At 34.1% G+C, this 26796-nt stretch overlaps 1 protein-coding gene across 1 annotated transcript in view; it reads right to left on the bottom strand.

Annotated features, from left to right (window-relative positions):
• Positions 1-26796, bottom strand: part of LOC102998338 (disintegrin and metalloproteinase domain-containing protein 5-like) — a 156304-nt gene that overhangs the window by 12992 nt on the left and 116516 nt on the right. The window contains exons 16-19 of the mRNA XM_007178417.1: positions 26062-26281; positions 10241-10327; positions 9437-9548; positions 4688-4713 (exon numbers count right to left, since the gene is read on the bottom strand). Coding sequence (XP_007178479.1) covers positions 4688-4713; positions 9437-9548; positions 10241-10327; positions 26062-26281 — 445 coding nt within the window. The remainder of the gene's footprint in view (positions 1-4687; positions 4714-9436; positions 9549-10240; positions 10328-26061; positions 26282-26796) is intronic.

Below are 26796 nucleotides of genomic sequence, written 5' to 3'. Positions count from 1 at the left end.
ATGTGAAAGTGGTCAAATTCATAGAAACAGAAAATAGAATGGTGGCCTCCAGGGGTTGAGGAAGAGAGGAATGGGGAGTTATCATTTAATGAATATAGAGTTCCAGTTTTGCAAGATGAAAGAGTTCTGGAGATGGATGGTGGGTTTACAACAATGTACACCAATATATTTAATGCCACTGATTCGTACATTTAATAATGGTTAAAATGGTAAATTTTATGTTATGCATATTTAACAATTAAACATATACATATAAAAATGTATATGTGTTAGAAAAGGTCAAAAATATCACTAGAAGTGATTGTCAAGGGTAATGAAAGAAAAATATGCACAATAATTATAAATTTCCTACAACCATAAGATAAATGGGAAGCCTCATGAAATTAAAGAAATGCGAGTGGAATTTTTTTTACTATTGGCTTGTCATAGATATAAAGGTTGATAATAACACCTGAAAGTCAATAATAATATATAATATTAGTAGTGGTTAACTTCTGGGGTTAAGATTATATAAAAATTATTAAAAGAAAGATTATAAGATTAAATAAACTTGATGTATAAATTTTATATATCAAGTAGACAAGTTAACAAAAATATATGAGGATTTAGATTCTAGAATATGCAAACAAGTTAACTCATACACACAATCACATATATATTTAATTATATTTAATTATGTACATATGTTTTATCTATGTATGTAATGCTGTAAAAACAGATTATACATTCTTTGAAAATATCCATGAACTATTAACAAAAGTCAATAATGTACTGGTTACAAATAAGGCCAGGATAAATTCCATAATTTGAGGTTTTTCCAGGCCATATTCTGTTAACATAAGTCAGTGATATTCAAAATAAATAAAATGAGGATATAAAGCAAACTTGGATTCCTTGGGATCACCTTGCCTCTCAAACTCTTTATGCCCCCAAATGCATTCAGCATCACAAGGGCTTCTCCCACATTGAGTCCAGGCCCATCAGCAGCCCAGGGCTTCCTTGACTGGGTACAGGGCCCCAGGGAGATAATTTGGGCACTGAACAGGCAGTCAGCTGGCATACCAGCCCAGGGCTTTTGGGGTAGACCTACAGGCCCCAGAATAGAAGGGATGAATACAGCCTACGGCAGCTGACTAAAAGAAACTAGTTGTATTGGAAGGTTTCCTCTGAGCCCAGGCTCAGGTGCAACCACAGTTCTGCCATTTGGACCTAAAGTGGCCTAGGGTAACTAACCATGATTGTTGGCCTGGCACTGTTCCAAGTGTTGTAAGGAAAGCCTTATGTACCGGGGCATCCATTAACAGGATGGGAAATTTTCTGACTTTTAGAAACTGGCTTGGAAGTTTGGAAGGAAAAAACAACATTCATACAGAAGCTTAAAAAAAATACCCAGGAACTAAAAGCAACATTGTTTTGGTGTCAAGTGAATATAGCATAGATTATCTGCAGTTGCTGTTGCTGTTTTTAACTCTGACTACTGATGTTGCCAATTGTGATCTGTGGTTCACTCTGAGTGATGTGACTTAAGTGTGCAACCTAAGGGTATTGAAATCATTAATGTGAACAGTACATCTTTGACTTAGTCTGTGGATTAACTGTTGTGCTTTGTGTCAAGATAGCACTAATTTTTCATATTGTCAATATTGTGATCTTGTTTTCTAAGAGCTCAGATAATGAAAATCAGAATGATGACAGTACTAACACCAGCATGACCCAGACATCACTGAACAAGAAGGCTAAATGACTGTTCCTAGTGACAGATGGAAGAACATATACAACTAGATTAGATACGTAAGTAACCAAAACATAGCATATTGTACAACATGCCAAAAATAATTCGGACCTAGAAATAAACCATGCATGTATGGTCAATTAATATATAACAAAGGAGCCAAAAATATACAATCTAGAAAGGATAGTCTCTTCAATAAATTGTGTTGGGAAAACTGAACAGCTACATGTAAAAGAGTGAAACTGGACCACTGTCTTACACCATACATAAAAATTAACTCAAAATGGATTAAAGAGTTGAATGTAAGACCTGAAACCATAAAACTCCTAGAAGAAAATATAGGCAGTAAACTCCCTGACTTTAATCTTGGTTATGATTTTTTGAATCTGACACCAAAAGCAAAGGCAACTAAAGCAAAAATCAACACGTAGCAAAACATCAAATGTAAAAGCTATTTCACAGCAAAGGAAACTATCACAAAATGAAAAGACAACCTAGTGAATGGGAGAATATATTTGCAAATCATACATCTGATAAGGGGTTAATATCCAAAATATACAAAGACCTCATACATCTTAAGAGCAGAACAACAAAAAAATTCCAATTAAAAAATGGGCAGAAGATTTAATAGACATTTTTCCAAAGAAGACATCCAAACAGCCAACAGGTATACGATAAGATGCTCAACATCACTAATCATTGGGAAAATTCAAATCAAAACCACAATGAGATATTACCTCACACCTGTCAGAATGGCTATTCTCAAAAAGATAAGAAATAACAAGTGTTGGTGAGGATGTAGAGAAAAGGGAACCCTCATGCAGTGTTGGTTGGAATGTAAATTGGGTTAGCCACTATGGAATACAACATGGACGTTCCTCAAAAAATGTAAGAATATAACTACCATATGATCCAGCAATTCGACTTCTGGGTATATACCCAAAGGAAATGAAAACACTAACTTAAAAAGATATATATACCTCCATGGTCATTGCAGCAGTATTTACAGCAGCCAAGATATGGAAACAATCATCCATCATTCTGACCAAAAAATGTGATATATGTATGTGTGTGTGTATATATATATAATGAAATATTATTCAGCCATAAAAAGAATAAAATCTTGCCATTTGCAAGAACATGGATGAGCCTTGAGGGCATTATGCTAAATGAAATAAGTCAGACAGAGTAAGACAAATACCATATGATCTTACTTACATGTAGAATCTAAAAAACAAACCAAAACAAAAAACAAGCTCATAGATACAGAGAACAGATTGGTGGTTGCCACACATTAGGGGTGGGGGATGTGCGAATTGGGTGAAGGTGGTCAAAAGGTACAAACTTCCACTTACAAAATAAATACATCATGAGGATTTAATGTACATCATGGTGACTGTAGCAAATAATACAGTATTTTACAGTTTTTTTCTTGTAGTTGATTTCTAATCTCATAGCACTGTGGTCAAAAAAGATGCTTGATATGATTTAAATTTTCTTAAATTTACTGAGGCTTGCTTTGTGGCCCAAGATGTGATCCATCCTGGGAATGCTCCATGCCCACATGAAAACAATGTGTATTCTGCTGTTTTCAGACAGAATGATCTATAGATATCAATTAAGTCCATAGGATCTAATGTGTCATTTAAGGTCTGTATTTCCTTATTGATTTTCTGTCTGGATGATCTGTCCATTGGTGTAAGTGGGGTGTTAATGTCTCCCACTATTACTGTGTTACTATCAATTTCTCCTCTTACATCTGTTAACATTTGTCTTATATATTGAGATGTTCCTGTGTTGGGTGCATATATATTTACAATTGTTATATCTTCTTCTTAGATTTATCCCTTGATCATTATGTACTGTCCTTGTCTCTTGTAACAGTCTTTATTGTAAAGTCTATTTTGTCTGATATGAGTATTGCTACTCCAGCTTTCTTTTGATTTCCATTTTCATGGAATAACTTTTTCCATCTCCTCACTTTCATCTGTATGTATCTTTAAATCTGAAGTGGGTCTCCTGTAGACAGCATATATATGGGTCTTGTTTTTCTAACCATTCAGCCAGTCTATGTCTTTTGGTTGGAGGATTTAATTCATTTACATTTAAGGTAATTATCAATATATATGTTTTTATTGCCATTTTCTTAATTGTTTTGGTTTTTTTGGGGGGGGGGTCTTTTTCTTCCCTTCCTCTTTTGTTCTCTTCTCTTGCGATTTGATGACTAACTTTACTGTTGTGTTTGGATTCCTTATTCTTTTTGTGTGTGTATCAACTGTAGATCTTCAGTTTAGGGTTACCATGAAGTTTTGATATAGCAGTCTATATATAAACAAGATTGTTTTAAGTTGCCAGTCTTTAAATTTCAAATATATTCCCAATATCCTGGATTTGTACAATCTTCTTCTCACAATTGCCGGTTTTGATATCATATTAGTGTGCAGATTATTTCCTACCTTTACTATATATTTGCCTTTACTGGTGAGCTTTTCCATTCATAAATTTCTTGTTTCTTGTTGTGGCCTTTTCTTTTCCACCTAGAAAAGTTCCTTTAGCATTTATTGCAAAGTTGGTTTGGTAGTGCTGAATTCTCTTAGCTTTTGCTTATCTGTAAAGCTTTTGATTTCTCTGTCAAATCTGAATGAGAGCCTTGCTGGGTAGAGTATTCTTGGTTGCAGGTTCTTCCCTTTCACCACTTTAAATATATCGTGCCACTCCTTTCTGGCCTGTAGAGTTTCTGCTGAAAAATCAGCTGATAACCTTATGCGAATTCCCTTGCATTTTATTTGTTGCTTTTCCCTTGTTGCTTTTTATATTTCCTCTGTCTTTTATTCTTGTCAGTTTGACTACTATGTGTCTCAGTATGTTCCTCCTTGGGTTTATCCTGCCTGAGAGTTTGCGCTTCCTGACTTGGGTGACCGTTTCCTTTCCCACATTAGGGAATTTTTCAGCTACTATATCTTCAAATATTTTCTCAGGTCCTTTCTCTCTGTCTTCTCCTCTGGGACTGCTATAATGAGATGCATTTAATGTTGTCCCAGAGGTCTCTTAGACTCTCATTTATTTTCATTCTCTTTTCTTTATTCTGTTCCATGGCAGTGATTTCCACCATTCTGTCTTCCAGGTAACGTATCCGTTCTTCTGCCCCATTTATTCTGCTATTGATTCCTTCTAGTGTATTTTTCATTCCAGTTATTTTACTGTTCATCTCTGTCTGTTTGTTCTTTAGATTTTCTAGCTCGTTGTTACCCATTTCTTGTATCTTCCCAGTCTGTGCCTCCATTCTTTTTCCAAGATTTTAGATCATATTTACTGTCATTACTCTGAATTCTTTTTTGGGTATATTGCCTATCTCCACTTCACTTAGTTGTTCTTCTGGGGTTTTATCTTGTTCCTTGCTCTGGGACATATTCCTCTGCCATCTCATTTTGTCTAACTTACTGTGATTGTGGTTTGTGTTCCACAGGCTGCAGGGTTGTCATTCTTCTTGCTTCTGCTGTCTGCCCCCTGGTGGAAGAGGCTGGTCTAAGGGACTTGTGCCAGCTTCCTGATGGGAGGGCCTGGTTCCTGCCCACTGGTGGGTGGAACTGGGTCTTGTCCCTATGGTGGGCAGGGCCATGTCAAGGGGTGTGTTTAGTGGGAAGCTGTGGGCTCAGTAAGACTTTAGGCAACCTGTTCACTGATAGGTGGGGTTATGTTCCCATCCTGTTTGTTGTTTGGCATGAGGCATCCCAGCACTGGAGCCTATAGGCAGTTAGGTGGGGCCAGGTCTTGGTGAGAAAATGGCAGCCTCCAGCAGGGCTCATGCCAATGAGTATGCCCCAGAACTACTGCCACCAGTGCCTTTGTCCCTGCAGTGGGCCACAGCCACCCCCAGCCTGTGCAGGAGACCCTCCGATACCAGCAGGTAGGTCTGGTCCAGGCTCTTATGAGGTCACTGCTTTTCCCCTGGGACCTGGTGCACACAAGACCTTGTGTATGCCTTCCAAGAGTGGAGGTTCTGTTTCCCCAAGTCCTGTGGAATTACTGTGACCTTCAAACCCCACTGACCTTCAAAGCCAGATGCTCAGGGGGCTCCTCCTACCAATGACAGACCCCTAGGTTGGGGAGCCTGACATGGGGCTCATAACTTTCACTCCTTTGGGAGAACCTCTGTGATATAATTATTTTCCAGTTTGTGGGTTGCCCGCCCGATGGGTATGGGATTTGATTTTATCACTATTGTGCCCCTCCTACCATCTTGTTGTGGCTTTTTCTTTATATTTGGATGTAGGGTATCCTTTTTGGTAGGTTCCAGTATTTTTCTGCTGATGGTTGTTCAGCAGTTAGTTGTGATTTTGGTGTTTTTGTGAGAGAGGGTGAGCTAACTAACGTCTTTCTACCCAGCCATCTTGTCTCTGCCTCCTTTTTTTTCCCTTTGTGCTTAGTCTTGTTTTGCTCCCTCATAAGGTGCCGAGTGCAGAGGCTTTGCACCCAACACTTCAAACCAGAGTGCCCAGTGTGAAACGGCTGTGCCGACATCTCCGCTCGGTGTGCAGAAGCATTCAATAATACAGTGTTGCTTATTTAAAAGTTCCTAAGAGATTAGACCTTAAAAGTTCTCAACACAAGAAAAAAATTTTTGTAACTACGCATGGTGACAGCTGTTACCTAGACTTATTATAGTGATTATTTTCCAAGGTATACAATATCAAATCATTATGTTACACACCTGAAACTAATGTAATGTTATACATCAGTTGTACCTCAGTAAAAAATATTTGGATTTGGGTATGGTGGAGAAGGAGCTGTGAAAGCAACATATGGAGATGGAATCTCAAATGTCTGCAGTGAGACAAGCGAGTATTTCTAAGTCAATCATATTTTTCTGTTTCCTAAATGAAAAAAACAAATTGTCTTCCCAAAAGACAGCAATGTTCAAATAAAAATAGCTACCACTGAATTAGTTTGGGTACACCACAAGAACAAAAATGTTTTATCTATTCATTCAGTTTCTTGATTGCTCTACAAAACGGAGTGAAGTTACATTTCCAGATTCATAGATTGCAACTAAAATGCCCAGCGGAAGAAAAAAGTGTTATTTTGATAACATCTGTTGACTCCTCACAGTGAAGTAATGATTCTGTCACATTTTACCAAGTGAATGTGGCAACAAAATATTGCCCCCAGGTCTTAGGTAATATAGTTTCCAGAACAGAGTTTCAAATAGGCTTCTGAATTTCTATGAAAATTTTAATAAAACCATATAAAACAAAAAGATTTTTGCTACCTTGCTCAAATACAAACTAGACTTTGCTCATCTATATGTGTAGTTAGAAGACAGGGCAAATGTAAATTTTTGCAAGTTCCATTCAGTCTATAAATTTCTTAATGAAGAAAAGAAAAACATCTCACTTGCCAAATGTCCTGTACACCTGGTACACAACACCAAAAGGGGTGTGATTTGTTTTCCTGTGATATAAAGGCTTTCATAATGAAAGTTTCAGTCAGTTTCAGTTTCCTCAAAACTCATAAGCACTTACCAAAAATTTTTTTTTAACTTCACAAAATGGAAAGAAATTGCTTCCTTAAACAAGTGTACAAGATGACTGTACTCCTTACTTGCCATAAAAGATATGTTAAAATATTTAAGATGTAAAATCTTATTTTTAGAAGTTTGGACAAGAAGAATGTACTTCTCTAATTTTGAAATTCATGGAGGACGAGAATAGGAAAAAAAGGTGTGTAGTGAAGCAGAAATTTATGTGCTATTTCTCCAAAACAATCTGATGATCTGTGAAGGGGCCATCAGGATTCTAGAAAAGGATGCACTGACTGCACCTGGGTAGTTCTATGATTTGCACAGGTTGTGACAACAACTCATACAATGAAAAAATGACTCATATTTTTGAAAATAAGACAGCTTCAGAACTCAAAAAAATGTAACCAGAAATGGGTAAGCAAGTTAAGAAGGACCTTCTCAGTTCCCTTATTAAAACTGTAATTTATGTGGAATTCAACTTAGATTTCACTAATTAAGATTACTTCTATGCTTTAAAGCATGTTCCCTGAGAAAGAGAGATTTAACGCATGACATCCAATGTGCTTTGGAGTGTATAAAAATGATGGGCCTTATAGACATGGACAGCCTATAAAATGAATTTAAATATGCAAAGGAGCTGATTGACAGAGAGGCGGCCTACTAGAATAAGCCTGTAGAAACAAAGAGAATGAACATTTTTGAAGAGCTGCAAAATAATTTTTCCAAGCCTGAAAATCTGCTGTATCTAGTAAATAAGACCCAAGTATCCCATGCTCAAAATGCTTTTGTCAAGATACTTAGCTTAATGCCATCATGAGGGACTGACACCAGAATTCAGTAAATGTGGTTTGTTAAAACAGAGCTTCAAGTCAAAATGAATTTTACATTTGATTCTATTACATTTTGCTACTACTTAAAAGAAGAATGTCTTACAGGCTGTAAGCAGTTCAGAAAAGTATAACTGGAAAATGAAACCAAAAATCAAAAATATGTCTGACTGTATTATGGCAGAGAAAGAAGCATGTCAATGTTATTTTCATTAAATATGAGCATATCTTTAAGCATTCCTATTATATTTATATTCTTTCTCCTTTCTAAAAGTCCTATGTTTATGTATCTTAAGAATAAACAATAAGATAGCCGTGCAAAATTTAAATATCTAGTAAAGAATTTTTATAAAGAGGTAAAATAAACTGCTGTATCAGAGATTACATTATAAAATTTTCTCATTATAAAGTATTGTGGTTTTGCTCACATATTTTATTTTTTTAATTGGTTGTTCTATAAACTACTATTGATCAGCACTGTTTACTAGTTCTATTGCTGTTTCACTTAAATAAAAGCAATTTGTGTAACAAAAGTACACAGTACAGAATAATATACAATTTCAAATAATTGCCTATTCTTTCAACTTATTTATGTGAAAATAATATACGTGTAGTTGCATATTATATGTTAAATGATTATGTTTATTTTTTGGTCTAATACACGGTCTGATACAGCTGTGTTTTAGCTGTCTAAAAAGTTACTCACCCTAGGTATGCCTCCCCCTAGTAGTCAAGCTACACATAAGTCTGCCCAGGAGTTCCTCATTTAATTGCCCCAAAAGAAAAAGGGTTTGTAAAGGTAGACAGACCTCCTCTTCTCCCAGGTTAGTTTAGGTGGGCTCCAATAACCTTCTGGAACCAGGGACTATCCCCCAACTGTTCCCAGTCTCATCCAGGCCTGCTTGATCTCAAAATACTACTCAGGAACCCTAGGGGGGATATCCTAAAGAGAAACTTCTAAAGCTTAGGTTGTAGCCCCTAAAATGTAAGAGAAAGGAGTAGCCTTGAAAGATTCTGGTGGCACTAATATTACAATGACTACTAACACCATTTAAAACTAGGAATATGTGAGACAATACAAAGTGAATAATCTAAATTAACTAATCAAATTATATGCACTGGAATTTCTACTTTTAAAATTTCCTACCACTAGGTACACTTTTTGTTAGACAATGTCAATGTTGATATAGAAAGAAGAGTTCAAACTTAACTGTCTTAGAGTCTTTTAAAATCTTACAAGTAAAGTCAAACCGTATTTGTTGACATTAGTTGCTTTGCAATGTGACTTGGAACCTACAACCGTAATTTATTTTCTTACATATTGTCTTTGATTAATAAAATTTTAAAGACACTAACCAACTTTGCCCCTGTGTCCATCATCAATACTTCCAAAATCTCCTGCCATCGGCTTGCAATGAGGAGGAGCAAACCCCATTTTACAATGGCAATTGTTAAAATTGTTGCAGACCTAGAATAATCAGAAAATAGAACAATTTTTATGTACAAAGATGGTTTTCAATAGAGACCAATTAATGTTCTACACGTATTCAACAGAGAATTTATTCCAGAGAATTTATCCATTCCAGAGAATTTACTTTAAATAGACAAATTCAACAAATTTTCTCTTGACATTTCCCACACTGTAGAAAGTATATCTGGCTTCTGTTGCCAAATCAATTTTTGCCAAATAAATTCTTTCAACTCTCCCCACAGCCAGACCAAAATATTGTCAATCACCAGTAACATGCCTCTAATTATCATTTACTTCCTAGCTTCACAGAACAGCCCAGACACTAAATTAATGAGCAAGACCAGCAAGAAAATCCTAATGACCTTTATTTACCATTTCCTGCCTTCTCTCTGTAAAAATAAGATCATTTTGGTTAGATGGTAACACATAGTGCTTATAGCACATCCAGCCCACATATTTACCAAACATCTTATACATCCAGAATCATCTTAAATGTTTCTACTTTATCTTCTCTAATAAACAGTTTGGCAAGATTTCTCAAGAAGATAAGATTGAAGTTATAAGTTACAAACAGTTAAGTGACACCAAGCAGCATGAAAGTGATCAAAAAAATTATTCAAATGATTTCTTTAAATCTCCAAACTGTTTATTGAATTGTTCAAAGCATGTTGCTTAATGAAATTACTTACTCCACTTGAATTACAATCTCTGGTAGGATTGCAGCTCTGAAAATTGACATGGTATTTAAGCTCTACACAGTTAAATCTCAGACAATACTGAAACAAAGCAAAAGAAGTAAAAAACAAATTCAGTCAAACCATCAGATTGTGTGCATAGATAATACATAAGAAAAAATTCAGGAAAATTCAAGAATTCGTATTACCAAGAATTGGCATAAAAATCCAAAACATAAAGTAATAATTGTGACTGCATTGAAATAAATGTGAAATAAGCTATATGCTTTCAGATTGTAAAGATATAGTCTTATATAAAAAGTTGAAACTTTTATTTTCTTACCATCTAGCACCCGAAGTCCTCTTAGAAAGAGAAATATCTGGAAAAATAATTTGATTAGTCCCTTCAGTTCAATAATTATCTGAGAAGCATTTAAAAAATACCCAGGCCTGGGCTCCTCCTGAGACCATTATATTAAAATCTCTGGGGCCAGGGTCCAGGTGATTATCATGTGCAGTCAGGGTTAAGAAGCATCGAGTGGGAGGCTGAGGTATTAAAATCATTGGTATGAGGAGCAAAGGAAGGTAAGTTACTATTCCATATGCGGAAAAAGATGAGGAGAAAGCAAGGATAACAGGTAATTATATGAGGTAATAGGACAATGAGAGACTCCCACGGGTGAGATGGCTAAAAGGCCTTCTAAGAAAAGGAATGTTTAATGTGTGAATTACATTGTCCTAATTTATGGCATTAAATTGTGTGACGTTTCCCAATTATGCAAAATTTTTCAGTAAAGTCAATACTTCACAAAAGAGTTTTGTTCTTTGGTGAGTTGTATCTTTGGATCATAATAACAGGGTATGCAGAAAGAAGACCAGAATTCTGAAATAGAGATTTGAGCCAATACCATTTACATTTCAAGGGGAGAGAGATCTCAGGTCTTATTTGTATCTATATGTTTCCAAATGAGCAAGATGTGACAGATACTTGGATTATTTTCTTGTGCTATTATCAAAGAGCATTATATAAAAATAAATTTGAATTTAGCAAGCAAACCTTGAGACTTTCTCTCAAAAGAAATGTACATTTAATTTTCCAGAGTAGCTCTTGGAATTAATAATTTCTAGGATTAAATTAGAACATTAAACGGTTGTTAGATATATTGTTTGCTTATAGGATATTAGAACATTCTAAAAACATTCTAAAATTATAGTATGCTATATTATTAATTGTTAATACTGTTTTCTTGTTCTTATGTATAACATAAATGATAACTATAATGTGTTATATTATAGCAGAATATAATATTGTAATAATAGTATTCAATTTAATTAAAACATTCATCTACCAATCAGAAAAAAATCAGAGTTGATTATAAAAAGTTAAAATCAGTGTAAATTTGGAGGTTCTATTGAAACAATGAATACAATTCAAGAAAGTTGTTGCAAAAACATTCCAAAGGAGGAAAAATGCTTGATCCTATAATAACTTACTCATCCCAAACTAGTATTCACATGAGATCTTCAAATGTTAGCTAAAAAATTACTCCCTATAGTGCATGCAAAAGCACTTGATTACATATTGCAGAACATAAAAAATGATCTGTATAAAAATTACTTAAAAGTAATGCTGCTGTTCAAAAGAGGTGTGGAGATCATTAAAAACAAATATTGCTGGAATATTGCTAACATACCTGTTAAAAATTGTCCACACTTGTAAATAGAGAAAATTGGAGAACCACATTTCTTTTCAATGTCATTTTTGAACATTCATTAAAGGACCCATCTAAGGTAAATCTAAAGATTATTTAATTATTTAAGGGAATGTACTTTGTATAACCTGCTAGTCAGTACTGATAAGAGCCTAGACTTTGTGAACTTATATGTTAACATAGTTTTTGTCTGGCCGATATGTAAATGAGTTTTGTCTGATTGAAACGATAACCCAAAATTATGGTTTTATTGCTCTATAGGACATCAGCAGATTTTACTTCAAACCTAACAATTGTATTTCAACATTCTTTTACCTAATGCCTCTAAAGTAGGGTGATTCCCAAGTGGCATCAAAAATTTAACTTGGCTGATTCTCCATTTCTCTGAGTTTTTTTCTTCTCATTTTGGTTTTTTGTTGCTTTGTTTTTGTTTCTGATTCTTGACCAAGTCAGTAAGTCTGCCCATGATGTGTATATATTTGTGAGTGCTTGTATATATGCATATACACATGTGTATACACATACAATTTTGCTTAGCTTATATATTACACAATGGTTATACCTGTGGGTTGTATTAATTAATTTGTTTTGTTTTTGTCACTTTAAAAAGAAAATGAGTGTGACTGTAAGGGACTGTATTAGGTGTGTATGAGTTTTTAGGCTGCTAACTAGCTTCTGTATGAGAGGCAGAAATAAATTATCTACCTCTCACATCTTTCTGAAATATAACTTAATTGGGTTAAAAATTATAATTACTACAATTAGGACATACCAGTAGCAATAATGGCAGAAGACAATTATGTCTCAGGATAATAGGATGTGTAATTGCTTCTCAAAAGACAAAATTGTTTTATCCTAATGCTATATCTGGTAGTTTCAGGACATGAAAGAGGACAGTGAAAGTCAAGGCTTGAATGAATATGGAAAATTATAGACATTTTGTGCAAAGTAACCTTGGTTTTGTTGATAATACCTATGCACAAGAAAATAATGAGTCTGAAAAAAATTTAGCAACAATTGTTCAATTTTGGTGGGGTCATTCATAAGATAATTTAAAAAATATGCTTGTGAATACCGTAGAGCCTCATACTATATTGATGCAAAATTAGAATTTGGGTTTTTAAAAATTGTATACATGGAAATTGCTTGTGAAGTATTTAATTTGCTCTTAACAGTGGTAGTACAAGGTTTTTGTTTACTTTCTATAAATTTACCTGGATGGCAGAGATTCAATATTTCACCAGAATAATTTTCTGTGCTTTGTATTATGTAAATAGTTATTTTTAAAAACCTCCCCATTTTTTGAAAGAGCTGAAGTTTCCTATAATTTTACTACTTTTTCCTATATTATGTAAGCTCTTGCACTGTCACTTTGATTAACAGGGAGTTAAGCAATTTTTACTAGATACCAATAATCCTTTTTAATTAAGTAACCATACCACCTTGGACAAGTCTGGTGATTTTACCTTACCAAGGTCAGAGTCTAAAGTCAAAAATATGTTTTTTCTTCGTGATTTTATTAATACCTAAACTCTCTTTGAGATTTCTGAGATTGCCATCAGAAAATAACAGATTTGTTCTCTTATCTCATAAATATAAGAATGCTAGAAATAATTACAATTTGTTTGGTATTCTCCATTATTTATTTATTTTTGTAAGATATTAATTTTTTATGAAAACTCATCATATTGTAATGGCTTTTTACAAAATAAGAGAAACTATTGTTCCTAATTGCAGTTGGGAAGAATTTTACAATATCTTTCTTTTTTTAATCCATTTTTAAATTTAAGTAGTTAATTTACAATGTTGTGTTAGTTTCAGGTGTACAGCAAAGTGATTCAGATATATATATATATGTTTTCTTTTTCACATTCTTTTCCATTATAGGTTGTTACAAGACCTTGAATATAGTTCCCTGTGCTATACAGTAGGTCCTTGTTGTGTACCTAGTTTATACATAGTAGTGTGTATACTGTAATCCCAAACTCCTAATTTATGATATTCTCCATTATTTCCTAATAGATAGCAATGCAAGAGTTGCATAGGAAGAACTGTCAAAGAAATTCAGCCAGCCTTCCCTAGGTTAATTTTAAATGTTATTAATATAAGCATAACTAACATTCTCAGCATAAATGTTTCATATATTGTACATGTTACAAGAATAGACTGAATGCTTGTAGAAAATCAAGTCCACTTCTCTTCATAATATTTTCTTATCCTCAAGAGAAACTTTGATCAAACTCTTAATAAATAGTTATTATCACACCCCTGTCTGCAAAATAAGAGATTTTGCTTTTCTCCATTCTCATACTATTGATGACTCTAATAAATGAATCATTCAAGTTTTTCAGGCTTTTGATCAACTGGTAGTTTGTGCTTTTCTCTAATGTTTACCTAAAGTTTCTGCTCTCAGGTACAGGATAGAAACTAGGTCTTCACTGACATGTAGAAAGGATCATATCAGGTATTCTAAACTATTTGAATTCAAGAATTAGACTCACAGGTACAGGATATAGTGCTTAAGCTGATACTGAGTAGACAATTTCAGAACACACCATATGGCTGAATCAGGCTTTATTGGAATCCTTTATATCCAGGAACATAATGCCATATGAACGCAAACTGCTAACTCAAGATCCAGGGGAATAAGAATCAATTATACAGGGTTAAATTAAATAATGAGAAAAATTAACTGTGGTTATACATTTCTGTTGATATAACAGAAAGCCCTTTTTCTTTCTTCTTGATGCATTTCTAATCCTCAGTTTATTAGCTATGCTTTTATAAACTGAAATGAAACATTTTAAAACTAGAAACTGGTTCTCACTAGTGCCCTCAAATTCAGAAACAATACATTTACTGTTCCTTCACTTTTTATGGCAATGCAATTATTTATAGGCTCAATAATGGTCCACCATTACCCTCCTACCATAAATAACTAGAAAACTAGACAAATTATAGAAAACAACTATTTTTACACATTGGACTACAGGCAGAACAAGACTATGATCTCTGAGAAAAAAATTAAAAACAAATGAGGTGAGCCTCCTATTTTCCAAGCTCTTTGCTTGGAGGCAATTTCCTGACTAAGGTGTAGTGAGGAGGAACCCAAACACAGTCGGGAAATCTTGTTGAGTAAAGGAGATGGAGATTCAAGTATGTGAAGGTTAGGAGGCTGTGGAACCTAGAATTTGCTGGGAAGACTATTCTAAAGGAGGGAACTACAAATGAAAGAGTTCTATAAACCTACATAGGAACTGCCTTCTGTCTTTGGCTGAATACAATCTGCACCTGCACAGGGCTAACATCCGTAAGACTGAACAAGAACTACTTCCAGAGAAAAAAATTAGCAAGGAACTATAAGATGAATAGTTCCTGAAATCACACAACCTGGAAATCATACAAGGTCCTATCAGCCTGAATGTACAGGCCATGTTGAATGCACAGAATATTCAATAGAGACCATAGAAGGGTCACAACTCAGAACTGGGGCAAATTTAGCCTAAAGTAAAATTTAGACCCTAAAAAATTTACTCTATGCCTTCAAAGAACTTAACAAGTCTTGAAAGGTTTATAATGATCTGCAAGTTCTACCCAGTAAAGAATTGAAGGTAATGATCAAAGAACTCAGGAGAAGATTGGAAGAAAAAAGTGAAAAGTTAGAAGTTTCTAAAAAAGAGTTAGAAAATATAAGTAACAACCAAACAGAGATGAAGAATACAATAACTGAAATAGAAAACACACTAGAAGAAATCAATTATAGACTAATTGATACAGAGGAATGGATCAGTGAGCTGGAAGACAGAGTAGTGGAAATCACTGATGCTGAACAGAAAAAGAAAAAAGAATAAGAGGAAATGAGGAGAGTTTAAGAGACCTCGGGTACAATATTCTGTGCACTAATATTCATTTTATAGAGATCTCGGAAGGAGAAGAGAGAGGAAAGGGACTGAAAACATATTTAAAAACGTAATAGTTGAAAAAAATCCCTAACCTGTAAAAGGAAGCAGACATCCAAGCACAGGAAGCAGAGAAAGTTCCAAATAGGATCAACTCAAAGAGGACTACACCAAGACACACTGTAGTGAAAATGGCAAAAATTAAAGACAAAGAGAGAATATTAAAAGCAAAAAGGGGAAAGCAACAAATTACATACATGAGAACTCCCATAAGGCTATTAGCTGACTTTTCAGCAGAAACTTTGCAGGTCAGAAGTGGGTGGCACAATATTTTTAAAGTGATGAAAGGAAAAAAAACGACAACCAACAATACTCTAGCTGGCAAGGATTTCATTCAGATTTGATGGCAAGATCAACAGTTTTACAGGCAAGCAAAAGCTAAAAGAGTTCAACACCAGCAAGCCACCCTTAAAAAAATGTTAAAGGGACTTCTCTACATGAAAAAGAAAAGGCCACAACTAGAAACGTGAAAATTACAAAACAAAAAATCTCACTGGTTAATGAAAATATATAGTAATGGTAGTAAATCAACCACATATTTATCTACATGGAAGGTTAAAAGACAAAAATAGTAAAGTCACTTATATCCACAAATGAATAGTAAAGGGATATGCAAAATAAAAATATGTGAAATATGATGTCAAAATGCGGGGGAAGGGGAGTAAAATGCAGGATTGTTAAAATGTGGTTGAACTTCAGAAATCAGCAATTTAAAATTATATATATATATAGTTTTATATAAACTACATGTTAACCACAAACCAAAAGTCTATGATACACACACACAAAAAAAGATAATGAGTGTGCAAACATAACATTAACTACAGTCATTAAATCAGAAGGTAAGAGAGCAAAAAGAGAAAGTAACAAAAACGAGAAGTACAAAAACCCCAAAACAAATAATAAAATAGCAGTAAGTACATGACTATCAATAATTACTTTAAAGGAAAGTGGACTAAATGTTCCAATCAAAAGACATAGAGTAGCTAAATGAATACAGAAACAAGATCATATACATGCTGCCTACAAGGGACTCACTTCAGAGCTAAAGACACACACGGACTGACTGTGAGGGAATAAAAAAGGGTATTCCATACAAATGGAAACAAAAAGAAAGCCAGAATAGCAATAATTATATCAGACAAAATAGACTTTAAAATAAAGACTGTTACAAGAAACAGAGATGATAATATAAATGATGACAATGATAAAGGGATTAGCACAAGAAGAAGATATGAAAACCTTTAAATATGCATGCACCCAACATAGAAGCAATTAAACACATAAAGCAAATATTAACAGACATAAAGGGAGAAATTGACAGTAACACAATAATAGTGGGGGACTTTAACTCCCCACTTACAAAAATGAACAGATCACACTGACAGAAAATCAGTAAGGAAACACTGGCCTTAAATAACACATTAAACCAAAGAGACTTCATAGATATATATAGAACATTCCATCTAAAGCAGTAGAATACACGTTCTTTTCAACTGCACAGGGAACATTCTCCAGGAAAGATCACATGCTAGGCCACAAAACAAGTCCAGGTAAATTTAGTTGAAATCATATAAAACATCTTCTCTGACCACAAGGTGATTGAGACTAGAAATTAACTATGAGGAAAAAAAAAAAGTGGAGCCTGAATAATATGCTACACAACAAAAATGGATCACTGAAGAAATCAAAGAAGAAATTTTAAATGCCTGGAGACAATGAAAATTAAAACACTATAATTGAAAATCCATGGGATGCAGCAAAGGTAGTTCTAAGAAGGAAGATTATAATGATACAAGCATACCTCAGGAGACAAGAAAAATCTCAAACAACTTAAACTTACTTAACAACTTAACAACTTAACTTAAACAATTTAAACTCCTTTAGTTACTTAAAGGAACTAGAAAAAGAAGAACAAACAAAATCCAAAGTTATTAGAAGGAGTGAAATCATAAAGATCAGAGCCAAAATAACTAAAATAAGGACAAAAAAAAAAAACAAACCACACAATAGAAGAGACCAATGAAACAAGAGCTGGTTCCTTGAAAAAGAAACAAAATTAATAAGCCTTTAGCCAGACCCATCAAGAAAAAGAAGAGAGAGGACCCAAATCAATAATACCAGAAATGGAAAAAAAAGTTACAACTAATACAACAGAAATACAAAGGATCATAAAAGATATTCCAAAAATTATATGACAATGAAATGGACAAAGTCCTAGAAATGTACAATTTCCCAAGACTGAGTAAGGGGTAAAAACAAAATCTGAACAGACCAATTACCAGTATGAAACAGAATCAGTAATTTAAAAACACTCCTAACAAACAAAAGTCCAGGACTAGATGGATTCACAGTAAAATTCTACCAAACATTTGGAAGAGAGTTAACAGCTATTCTTCTCAAATTATTCTAAGAAATTGCAGAGAAAGAAATGTATCCAAAATCATTCTAAGAGGCCAGTTATCACCCTGATACCAAAACCAGACCAAGATATCACACACGAAAAAGAAAATTACAAGGAAATATCACTGACAAACATAGGTGCAAAAATCCTCAATTAAATATTAGCAAACCAAATCCAATATATGAAAAGGATCATACACCATGATGCAGTGGGAATGTATTCCAGAGATACAAAAATGGTTCAGTACCCACAATTCAATCAATGTGATACACATATTAACAAAGTTAAGAGTAAAAATTATATGATTATCTCAATACATGCAGAAAAATCTATTGACAAAATTCAATGTCACTTATAATACAAACTCTCAACAAAGTGAGAATAGAAGGAATATACCTCAATGTAATAAGGAACATACATGTTAATTCCATAGCTAACATCATACTCAATGGTGAAAAGCTCAAAGCATTTCCTCTAAGATCAGGAACAAGACAAGAATGCCCCCTCTCACCACTTTTATTCACCATAGTATTGTAAGTCCTAGCCAGAACAATCAGACAAGAAAAAAATAAAAGAATTCCAAATTGAAAAGGAAGAAATAAAACTGTCACTGTTTGCAGATGACATGATATTATGTACAGGAAATCCTAAAAATACCGCAAAAACTACTAAAGCTAATTCAGTAAAGATGCATGATACAAAACTAATATACAGAACTCTGCTCCATTTCTATACACTATCAGAGAAAGTTTTTTCAAAATTCCAATTTCAGTTGCATCAAAATAATACAATACCTAGGAATAAATCTAACTAAGGAGGTAAAAGACCAGTACTTAGAAAACTGTAAGACACTGATGAAAGTAACTGAAGACAATACAAACAGATGGAAAGATGTACTGTGTTCATAGATTGGAAGAATATTGTTAAAACGTCCATACTACCTAAAGCAATCTACAGATTTAATGCAATCCCTATCAAGATACCCATGACATATTTTCACTGAAATAGAACAAATAATTCTAAAATTTATATGGAACCACAAAAGACCCCAAATAGCCAAAAAAATCTTGAGAAAAAGAACAAAGCAGGATGTATAACTCTCCCTGATTTCACACTATATCACAAAGTGACAGTAATCAAAACAATATGGTACTGGCATAAAAAAAACACACAGATCAATGGACCCATACAGAGAGCCCAGAAGTAAACCAACACACTTATGGTGAATTAATCTATTACAAAGGAAGCAAGGATAGACAATGGTAAAAAGACATCAATAAGTGATGCTGGGAAAACTGGACAGCTACATGTAAAATAATTAATTTAGAACATTTTCTCACCCCATAGACAAAAAATAAACTGAAAATGGATTAAATACCTAAATGTAAGACTGGAAACCATAAAACGTCTTGAAGAAAACATAAAAGAATGCTCTTTGTCATAAATTGTAGCAATAATTTTTTTTGGTCTGTAACCTAAGGCAAAGGAAACAAAAGCAAAAATAAACAAACAGGACCTAATTAAACTCAAAAGCTTTTGCACAGCAAGGAAACCATTGACAAAATGAAGAAAACCTACTGAATGGGAGAAAATATTTACAAATGATATGACCAACAAGGGGTTAATATGCAAAATATATAAACAGCTCATACAACTCAATATCAAAAACCCAAACTACTCAATTAAAAAATGAACAGAAGACCTGAATAGACATTTTTCCCAGGAAGACATACAGAAGGCAAACAGGCACATAAAAAGATGCTGAAAATTCATAATCATCAGTTGTAACTTGTCCTTTTTCAATTTTAATTTTATTGACTTGAGTCCTCTGCTTTTTTTTCTTGATGAGTCTGGCTAAAGGTTTATCAATTTTGTTTAACTTCTCAAAGAACCAACGTGTAGTTTCATTGATCTTAGCTATTTTTTTCTTTGTCTCTATTTCATTTATTTCTGCTCTGATCTTTATGATTTCTTTCCTTCTACTAACTTTGGGTTTTGTTTGTTCTTCTTTCTCTAATTCCTTTAGGTGTAAGGTTAGATTGTTTATTTAAGATTTTTCTTGTTTCTTGAGGTAGGTTTGTATTGCTATAAACTTCCCTCTTAGAACTGCTTTTGCTGCATCCCATAGGTTTTGGATCATCATGTTTTCATTGTAATTTGTCTCTAGGTATTTTTTGATTTCCTCTTTGATTTCTTCAGTGATCTCTTGGTTATTTAGTAGCATATTGTTTAGCCTCCATGTGTTTGTATTTTTTACAGTTTTTTTTTTCCTGTAATTGATATCTAGTCTCATAGCATTGTGGTCGGAAAAGATGCTTGATATGATTTCGATTTTCTTAAATTTACTGAGGTTTGCTTTGTGACCCAAGGTATGGTCTATCCTGGAGAATGTTCCATGAGCACTTGAGAAGAAAGTGTATTCTGTTGCTTTCAAATGGAATGTCCTATAAATATCAATTAAGCCCTTTGGTCTATGTGTCATTTAAGGCCTGTGTCTTTATTGGTTTTCTGTCTGGATGATCTGTCCATTGATGAAAGTGGGGTGTTAAAATCCCCCACTATCATTGTATTATTGTCGATTTCTCCTTTTATGGCTGTTAGCATTTGCCTTATATATTGAGGTGCTCCTATGTTGGCTGCATATATATTCACAATTGTTATATCTTCTTCTTGGATTTATCCCTTGATCATTATGTACTGTCCCTGCTTTGCCTCTTGTAACATTCTGTATTTTAAAATCTATTTCGTCTGGTATGAATATTGCTACACCAGCTTTCTTTTGATTTCCATTTCCATGGATTATCTTTTTCCATCCCCTCACTTTCAGTCTGTATGTGTCCTTAGATCTGAAGTGGGTCTCTTGTAGACAGCATATATATAGGTCTTGTTTTTATATCTATTCAGCCATTCTAGGTCTTTTGGTTGGAGTATTTAATACAGTTACATTTAAGGTAATTATTGATATGTATATTTTTATTGCCATTTTTTAACTATTTTGGATTTTCTTGGGGGGTCTTTTTTCTCCCTTTGTCTTTTGCTCTCATGTTGTGATTTGATGTCTATCTTTAGTGATGTGCTTAGATTGCTTTTTCTTTTTTGTCTGTGTATCTATTGTAGATTTTTGTTGTGTGGTTCCCATGAGGTTTCGATATAGCAGTCAATATGTATACCAGACTGTTTCAAGTTGTTGATCTCTTAGTTTCAAATGCATTTCCAATATCCTGCATTTGTACTCTCCTCTTCTCACAATTGCTTGTTTTGATATCATATTTGTGTGTGGATGAATTCCTACCTTTACTTTATGTTTGCCTTTAATGGTGAGCTTTTCCATTCATAATATTCTCTTTTCTTGTTGTGGCCTTTTCTTTTCTGCCTAGAGAACTTCCTTTAGGATTTTTTGTAATGCTGGTTTGGTGGTGCTGAATTCTCTTAGCTTTTGCTTGTCTGGAAAGCTTTTGATTTTTCCATCAAATCTGAATGAGAGCCTTGTTGGGTAGTGTATTCTTGGTTGTAGGCTTTTCCCTTTCATCATTTAAAATATGCAGAGCCATTCCCTTCTGGCCTGCAGGGTTTCTGCTGAAAAATCAGCTGATAGCCTTATCAGGGTTCCCTTGTGTGTTATTTGTTGATTTTCCCTTGTGGCTTTTAATATTTTTTCTTGTCTTTAATTTTTATTTGTTTCATTAATATGTGTCTCAGTGTGTTAATCCTTGGGTTTCTCTTGTATGGGAGTCTCTGCATTTCCTGGACTTGAGTGACTGTTTCCTTCCTCATGTTAGAGAATTTTTGGCTATAATCTCTTCAAAAATATTCTCAGGCCCTTTCTCTCTCTCTTCTCCTCCTGGGGCCCCTTTAATGCAAACGTTGGTGCATTTAATTGCTTGGTGCATTTAATTAGTTGTGTCAGAGGTCTCTTAGACTGCCCTCATTTCTTTTCATTCTTTTTTCTTTATTCTGTCTTGAGGCAGTGATTTCTACCATTCTGTCTTCCAGCTCACTTATTCGTTTTTCTGCCTCAGTTACTCTGCTATTGATTCCTTCTAGTGTATTTTTCATTTCACTTATTGTATTGTTCATGTCAATTATTGTATTGTTCATCTGTTCTTTAAATCTTCTAGCTCTTTGTTAAACATCTCTTGTAATTTCTTGGTCTGTCCCTCCATTCTTTTTCTGAGATCCTGGATCATCTTTACTATCATTACTCTGAATTCTTTTTCAGGTAGTTTGTCTATCTCCACTTCATTTAGTTGTTCTTGTGGGGTTTTATCTTGCTCCTTTGTCTGGAACATTTTTCTCTCCTGTCTCCTTTAGTCTAGAAATACACCCACACACCTATGGTCAATTAATCTATGACAAATGAGGCAAGAATATACAATGGAAAAAAGACAGTCTTTTCAATTAGTGGTGTTGGTAAAACTGGACAGCTACATGTAAAAGAATGAAATTAGAACATTCTTTAACATCATACACAAAAATAAACTCAAAATGGATTAAAGTCCTAAATATAAGACCAGATACTATAAAACTCTTAGAGGAAAACATAGGCAGAACACTCTTTGACATAAATCAGAGCAAAATATTTTTTGAGCCCTCACCTAGAGTAATGGAAATAAAAACAAAAATAAACAAATGGGACCTAATTAAACTTAAATCCTTGTGCACTGCAAAGGAAACCATAAACAAAATGAAAAGACAACCCACAGAATGGGAGAAAATATTTACAAACAAAGCTACCAACGAGGGATTAATCTCCAAAATATACAAACACCTCATGCAGCTCTATGTCAAAAAAGCAAACAACCCAATAAAAAATGGACAGAAGATCTAAATAGACATTTCTCCAAAGAAAACATACAGATGGCCAAAAAGCACATGAAAAGATGCTCAACATCACTAATTATCAGAGAAATGTAAATCAAAACTACAAAAGGTATCACCTCACACCAGTCAGAATGGCCATCAACAAAAAGTCTACAAACAATAAATTCTGGAGATGGTGTGGAGAAAAGGGAACCCTCCTACACTGTTGGTGGGAATGTAAATTGGTACAACCACTGTGGAGAACAGTATGCAGGTTACTTAAAAAATGAAAAGTAGAATTACCATATGATCTAGCAATCCCATTCCTGGGCATATATCCAGAGAAAACCATAATCCGAAAGGGTATATGTACCCCAATGTTCACTGCAGCACTATTTACAATAGCCAAGATTTGGATGCAACCTAAATGTCCATCTAGAGAAAAATGGATAAAGAAGATGTAGTACATATATACAATGGACTATTACTCAGTCATAAAAAGGAATGAAACAATGCCATCTGCAGCAACATGGATGGACCTAGAGAATTTTCATATTAAGTGAACTAAGTCAGACAGAGAAAGATAACTATCATATGATATCACTCACATGTCTAATCTAATTTTTAAAATGAACAAATTCTTATTTACAAAACAGAAACAGACTTACAGGTATCAAAACCAAAGTTATGGGCTTCCCTGGTGGCGCAGTGGTTGAGAGTCTGCCTGCCAATGCAGGGCACACGGGTTCGAGCCCTGGTCTGGGAAGATCCCACATGCCGCGGAGCAACTAAGCCCGTGCGCCACAACTACTGAGCCTGCGCGTCTGGAGCCTGTGCTCGGCAACGAGAGGCCGCGATAGTGAGAGGCCCGCGCACCGCGATGAAGAGAGGCCCCCGCTTGCCACAACTAGAGAAAGCCCTCGCACAGAAACGAAGACCCAACACAGCCATACATACATACATACATACATAAAAAGAATGTAAGCAGACAAGAATAGCATTAAAAAAATTTAAAAATTAAAAAAAAAAAAAAAAAAACCAAAGTTATGGTTACCAAAGGGGAAACATGGGGGGAGGGATAAGTCAGGAGCTTGGGATGAATATACACACACTACTATATATAAGATAGAAAACCAGCAAGGATCTGCAGTGTAGCACAGGGAACTCTACTCAATATTCTGGGAAAACCTATACAAGAAAAGAATCTAAGAAAAGAATGAGTATATGTACATGTATAACTGAATCAATTTGCTGTACACCTGAAATTAACACAACATTGTAAATCAACTATACTCCAATAAAATTAAAATTAAAAAATAAATGTAAAAAATTGTTAATGATCAGAGAAATGCAAATCAAAACCACAATGAGATTATCACCTCACACCTATCAAATATTTATCATCAAAAGTCTACAAATAATAAGTGCTGGAGAGGGTGTGGAGAAAAGGAAACCATAGTGCACTGTAGGTGGGAATGTATTTTGCTATAGCCACTGTGGAAAACAGTATGGCGGTTCTTCAAAAAACTAAAAATAGAATTACCATGTGATCCATCAATTCCATACCTAAATATATATCCAAAGAAAATGAAAACACTAATTCAAAAAGATATATGCACCCCAATGTTCATAGCAGCATTATTTATAATAGCCAATATATGGAAGTAACCTAAGTGTCCATCAACAGATGAATGGATAAAGAAGATGTGGTATATATATACAATAGAGTATTACTCAGCCATAAATACAAATGAAATTTTGCCTTTTGTGACAACATGGATGGACCTTGAGGGTATTATGCTTAATGAAATAAGTCAGAAAGAGAAAGACAAATACTATATATTATCACATATATGGAATCTAAAATATGAAATGAGTGAACATAACAAAACAGAAACAGGTATAGAAAACAAACTAGTGGTTACCAGTGGGGATAGGGAAGTGGGGAGGGGAAAGAGAGGCACAGGTGATTAAGAATATATATAAAATAAATAAACTACAAGTATATATTGTACAGCAAAGGGACTATAACCAATATTTTATAATAACTTAAGAGTACAATCTATAAAAATGTTGAATCACTCTGTTGCATACCTGAAACTTTTATAATATCATAAATCAACTATACCTCAATAAAAAACGTATGTAGATCCCAAGCCCTCAATAAGATGGAGCATAATTTCCTACTTTTTAAGTGTGGTATATACATAGTGACTTTCTTCAATAAAGTGCAATATGGAAAGAGGGGAAAAAGAGTAATTTTACAGTGAGAAATCTGGAAACATTACCTCAGCCAGGTAATCAATGTTAACGTCAACATGCACATATACTTGATATGATGAAAGGGTACTTTACCTGTGCATTTTCCTCCCAAGAACACATAAACCCAATCTAATCACAAGAAAAACATTACACAAATCCAAATTGAGGGACATTCTACAGAATATCAACCAGTTCTACTCCAAAGTGTCAAGGCCATCAAAAACAAGGAAATTTTGAGAAATTGTCAAGAGGAGCTTAAGGACACACGTTTAATAAATGTCCTGTGGTATTCTGAGTGGAATCCTGCAAAAGGACACTAGGTAAAAGCCAAGGAAATCTGAATGAAGCATGGAATTCAGTTAAAAATAATGTATCAACATTGCTTCATTGATTATAGCAAATGTACCATACTGTTGTTAGATGTTAATAATAGGGGTGTTGCTTAGGGGTGGGGTGTTCAATATGGGCAACAGGGAAATCTGGGTGGCAATAGCATGGTCTAAAACTGAATGTGGTGATGGTTGTGCAACTCTATAAATTAATCAAAAGCAATGAATTGTACACTTACCATGGGTGAATTTCATGGTAAATGATACCTCAATAAGGCTGTTTTAAAATGCATTGATTGGTATATTGGCAAAATGAATATAAGCATAAAAAATAATTTTTAAAACACTTAAAATTTTTAGTTATAATTACCATTTCAGGACCACACATAGTGCCATCTTCTACAAATGTTTGATCTCTGTCTTCAGGTTTTTCAACTGTGGTCAGTGTATCTCTAGGTGTCTTCTCTGTGTTTAGAAATGTTGAGGTACACATGTCATCTCGTACATGTGTATAAATCACAGATAAATTTGTGCGTGTTACTAAAGCTTTGTGAGGCCAGGTACAAACTAATTTTCCACATAACATATTGCTAGAAGCGTAACGAAGAAGAAAAGTTTCTTATTATTTACAGAAATAATGTAGATTGCTGATATAGCTAAATTTAAAGTATTTTACTAACTTAAATCCATATTTCAAAAATTTTCTCTAAGTAAATTTTTTTGAGCACACTGACTCATGTATGATGTGGCTCTTTTTGTTTTGTCCAGAAATGTAGCAAGGGAAAAATTAATCATTTTTGCAATCTGACACCCATGATCTGTTCTATACTAGCTTCTGAAATTTGAGCAAATGATCATTGGTCTTTGATTTTTTTCATTAGTACAATGGGATAAATAATTCTAACTACAAATATTTGATGTATATAAATATATATTTATAATATATAGCATAAATATATAATGAATATAAAGGACCTAACACAATGCCTACCTCATCCCATCAATAAACACAGGTGATTTTTATGGTCATTATTCTAACATTATAGGTACTGAACACATGTTGTTTGTAGGAAATAGGTAATATTGTTCAGCTCAGATCATGAAA

Source organism: Balaenoptera acutorostrata, chromosome 21, assembly GCF_949987535.1.
Source record: "Balaenoptera acutorostrata chromosome 21, mBalAcu1.1, whole genome shotgun sequence".
Classification (NCBI taxonomy): Eukaryota; Metazoa; Chordata; class Mammalia; order Artiodactyla; family Balaenopteridae; genus Balaenoptera; species Balaenoptera acutorostrata.
Note: the sequence above shows the minus strand (reverse complement) of the source record. Positions and strands in the feature narration are given on the sequence as shown.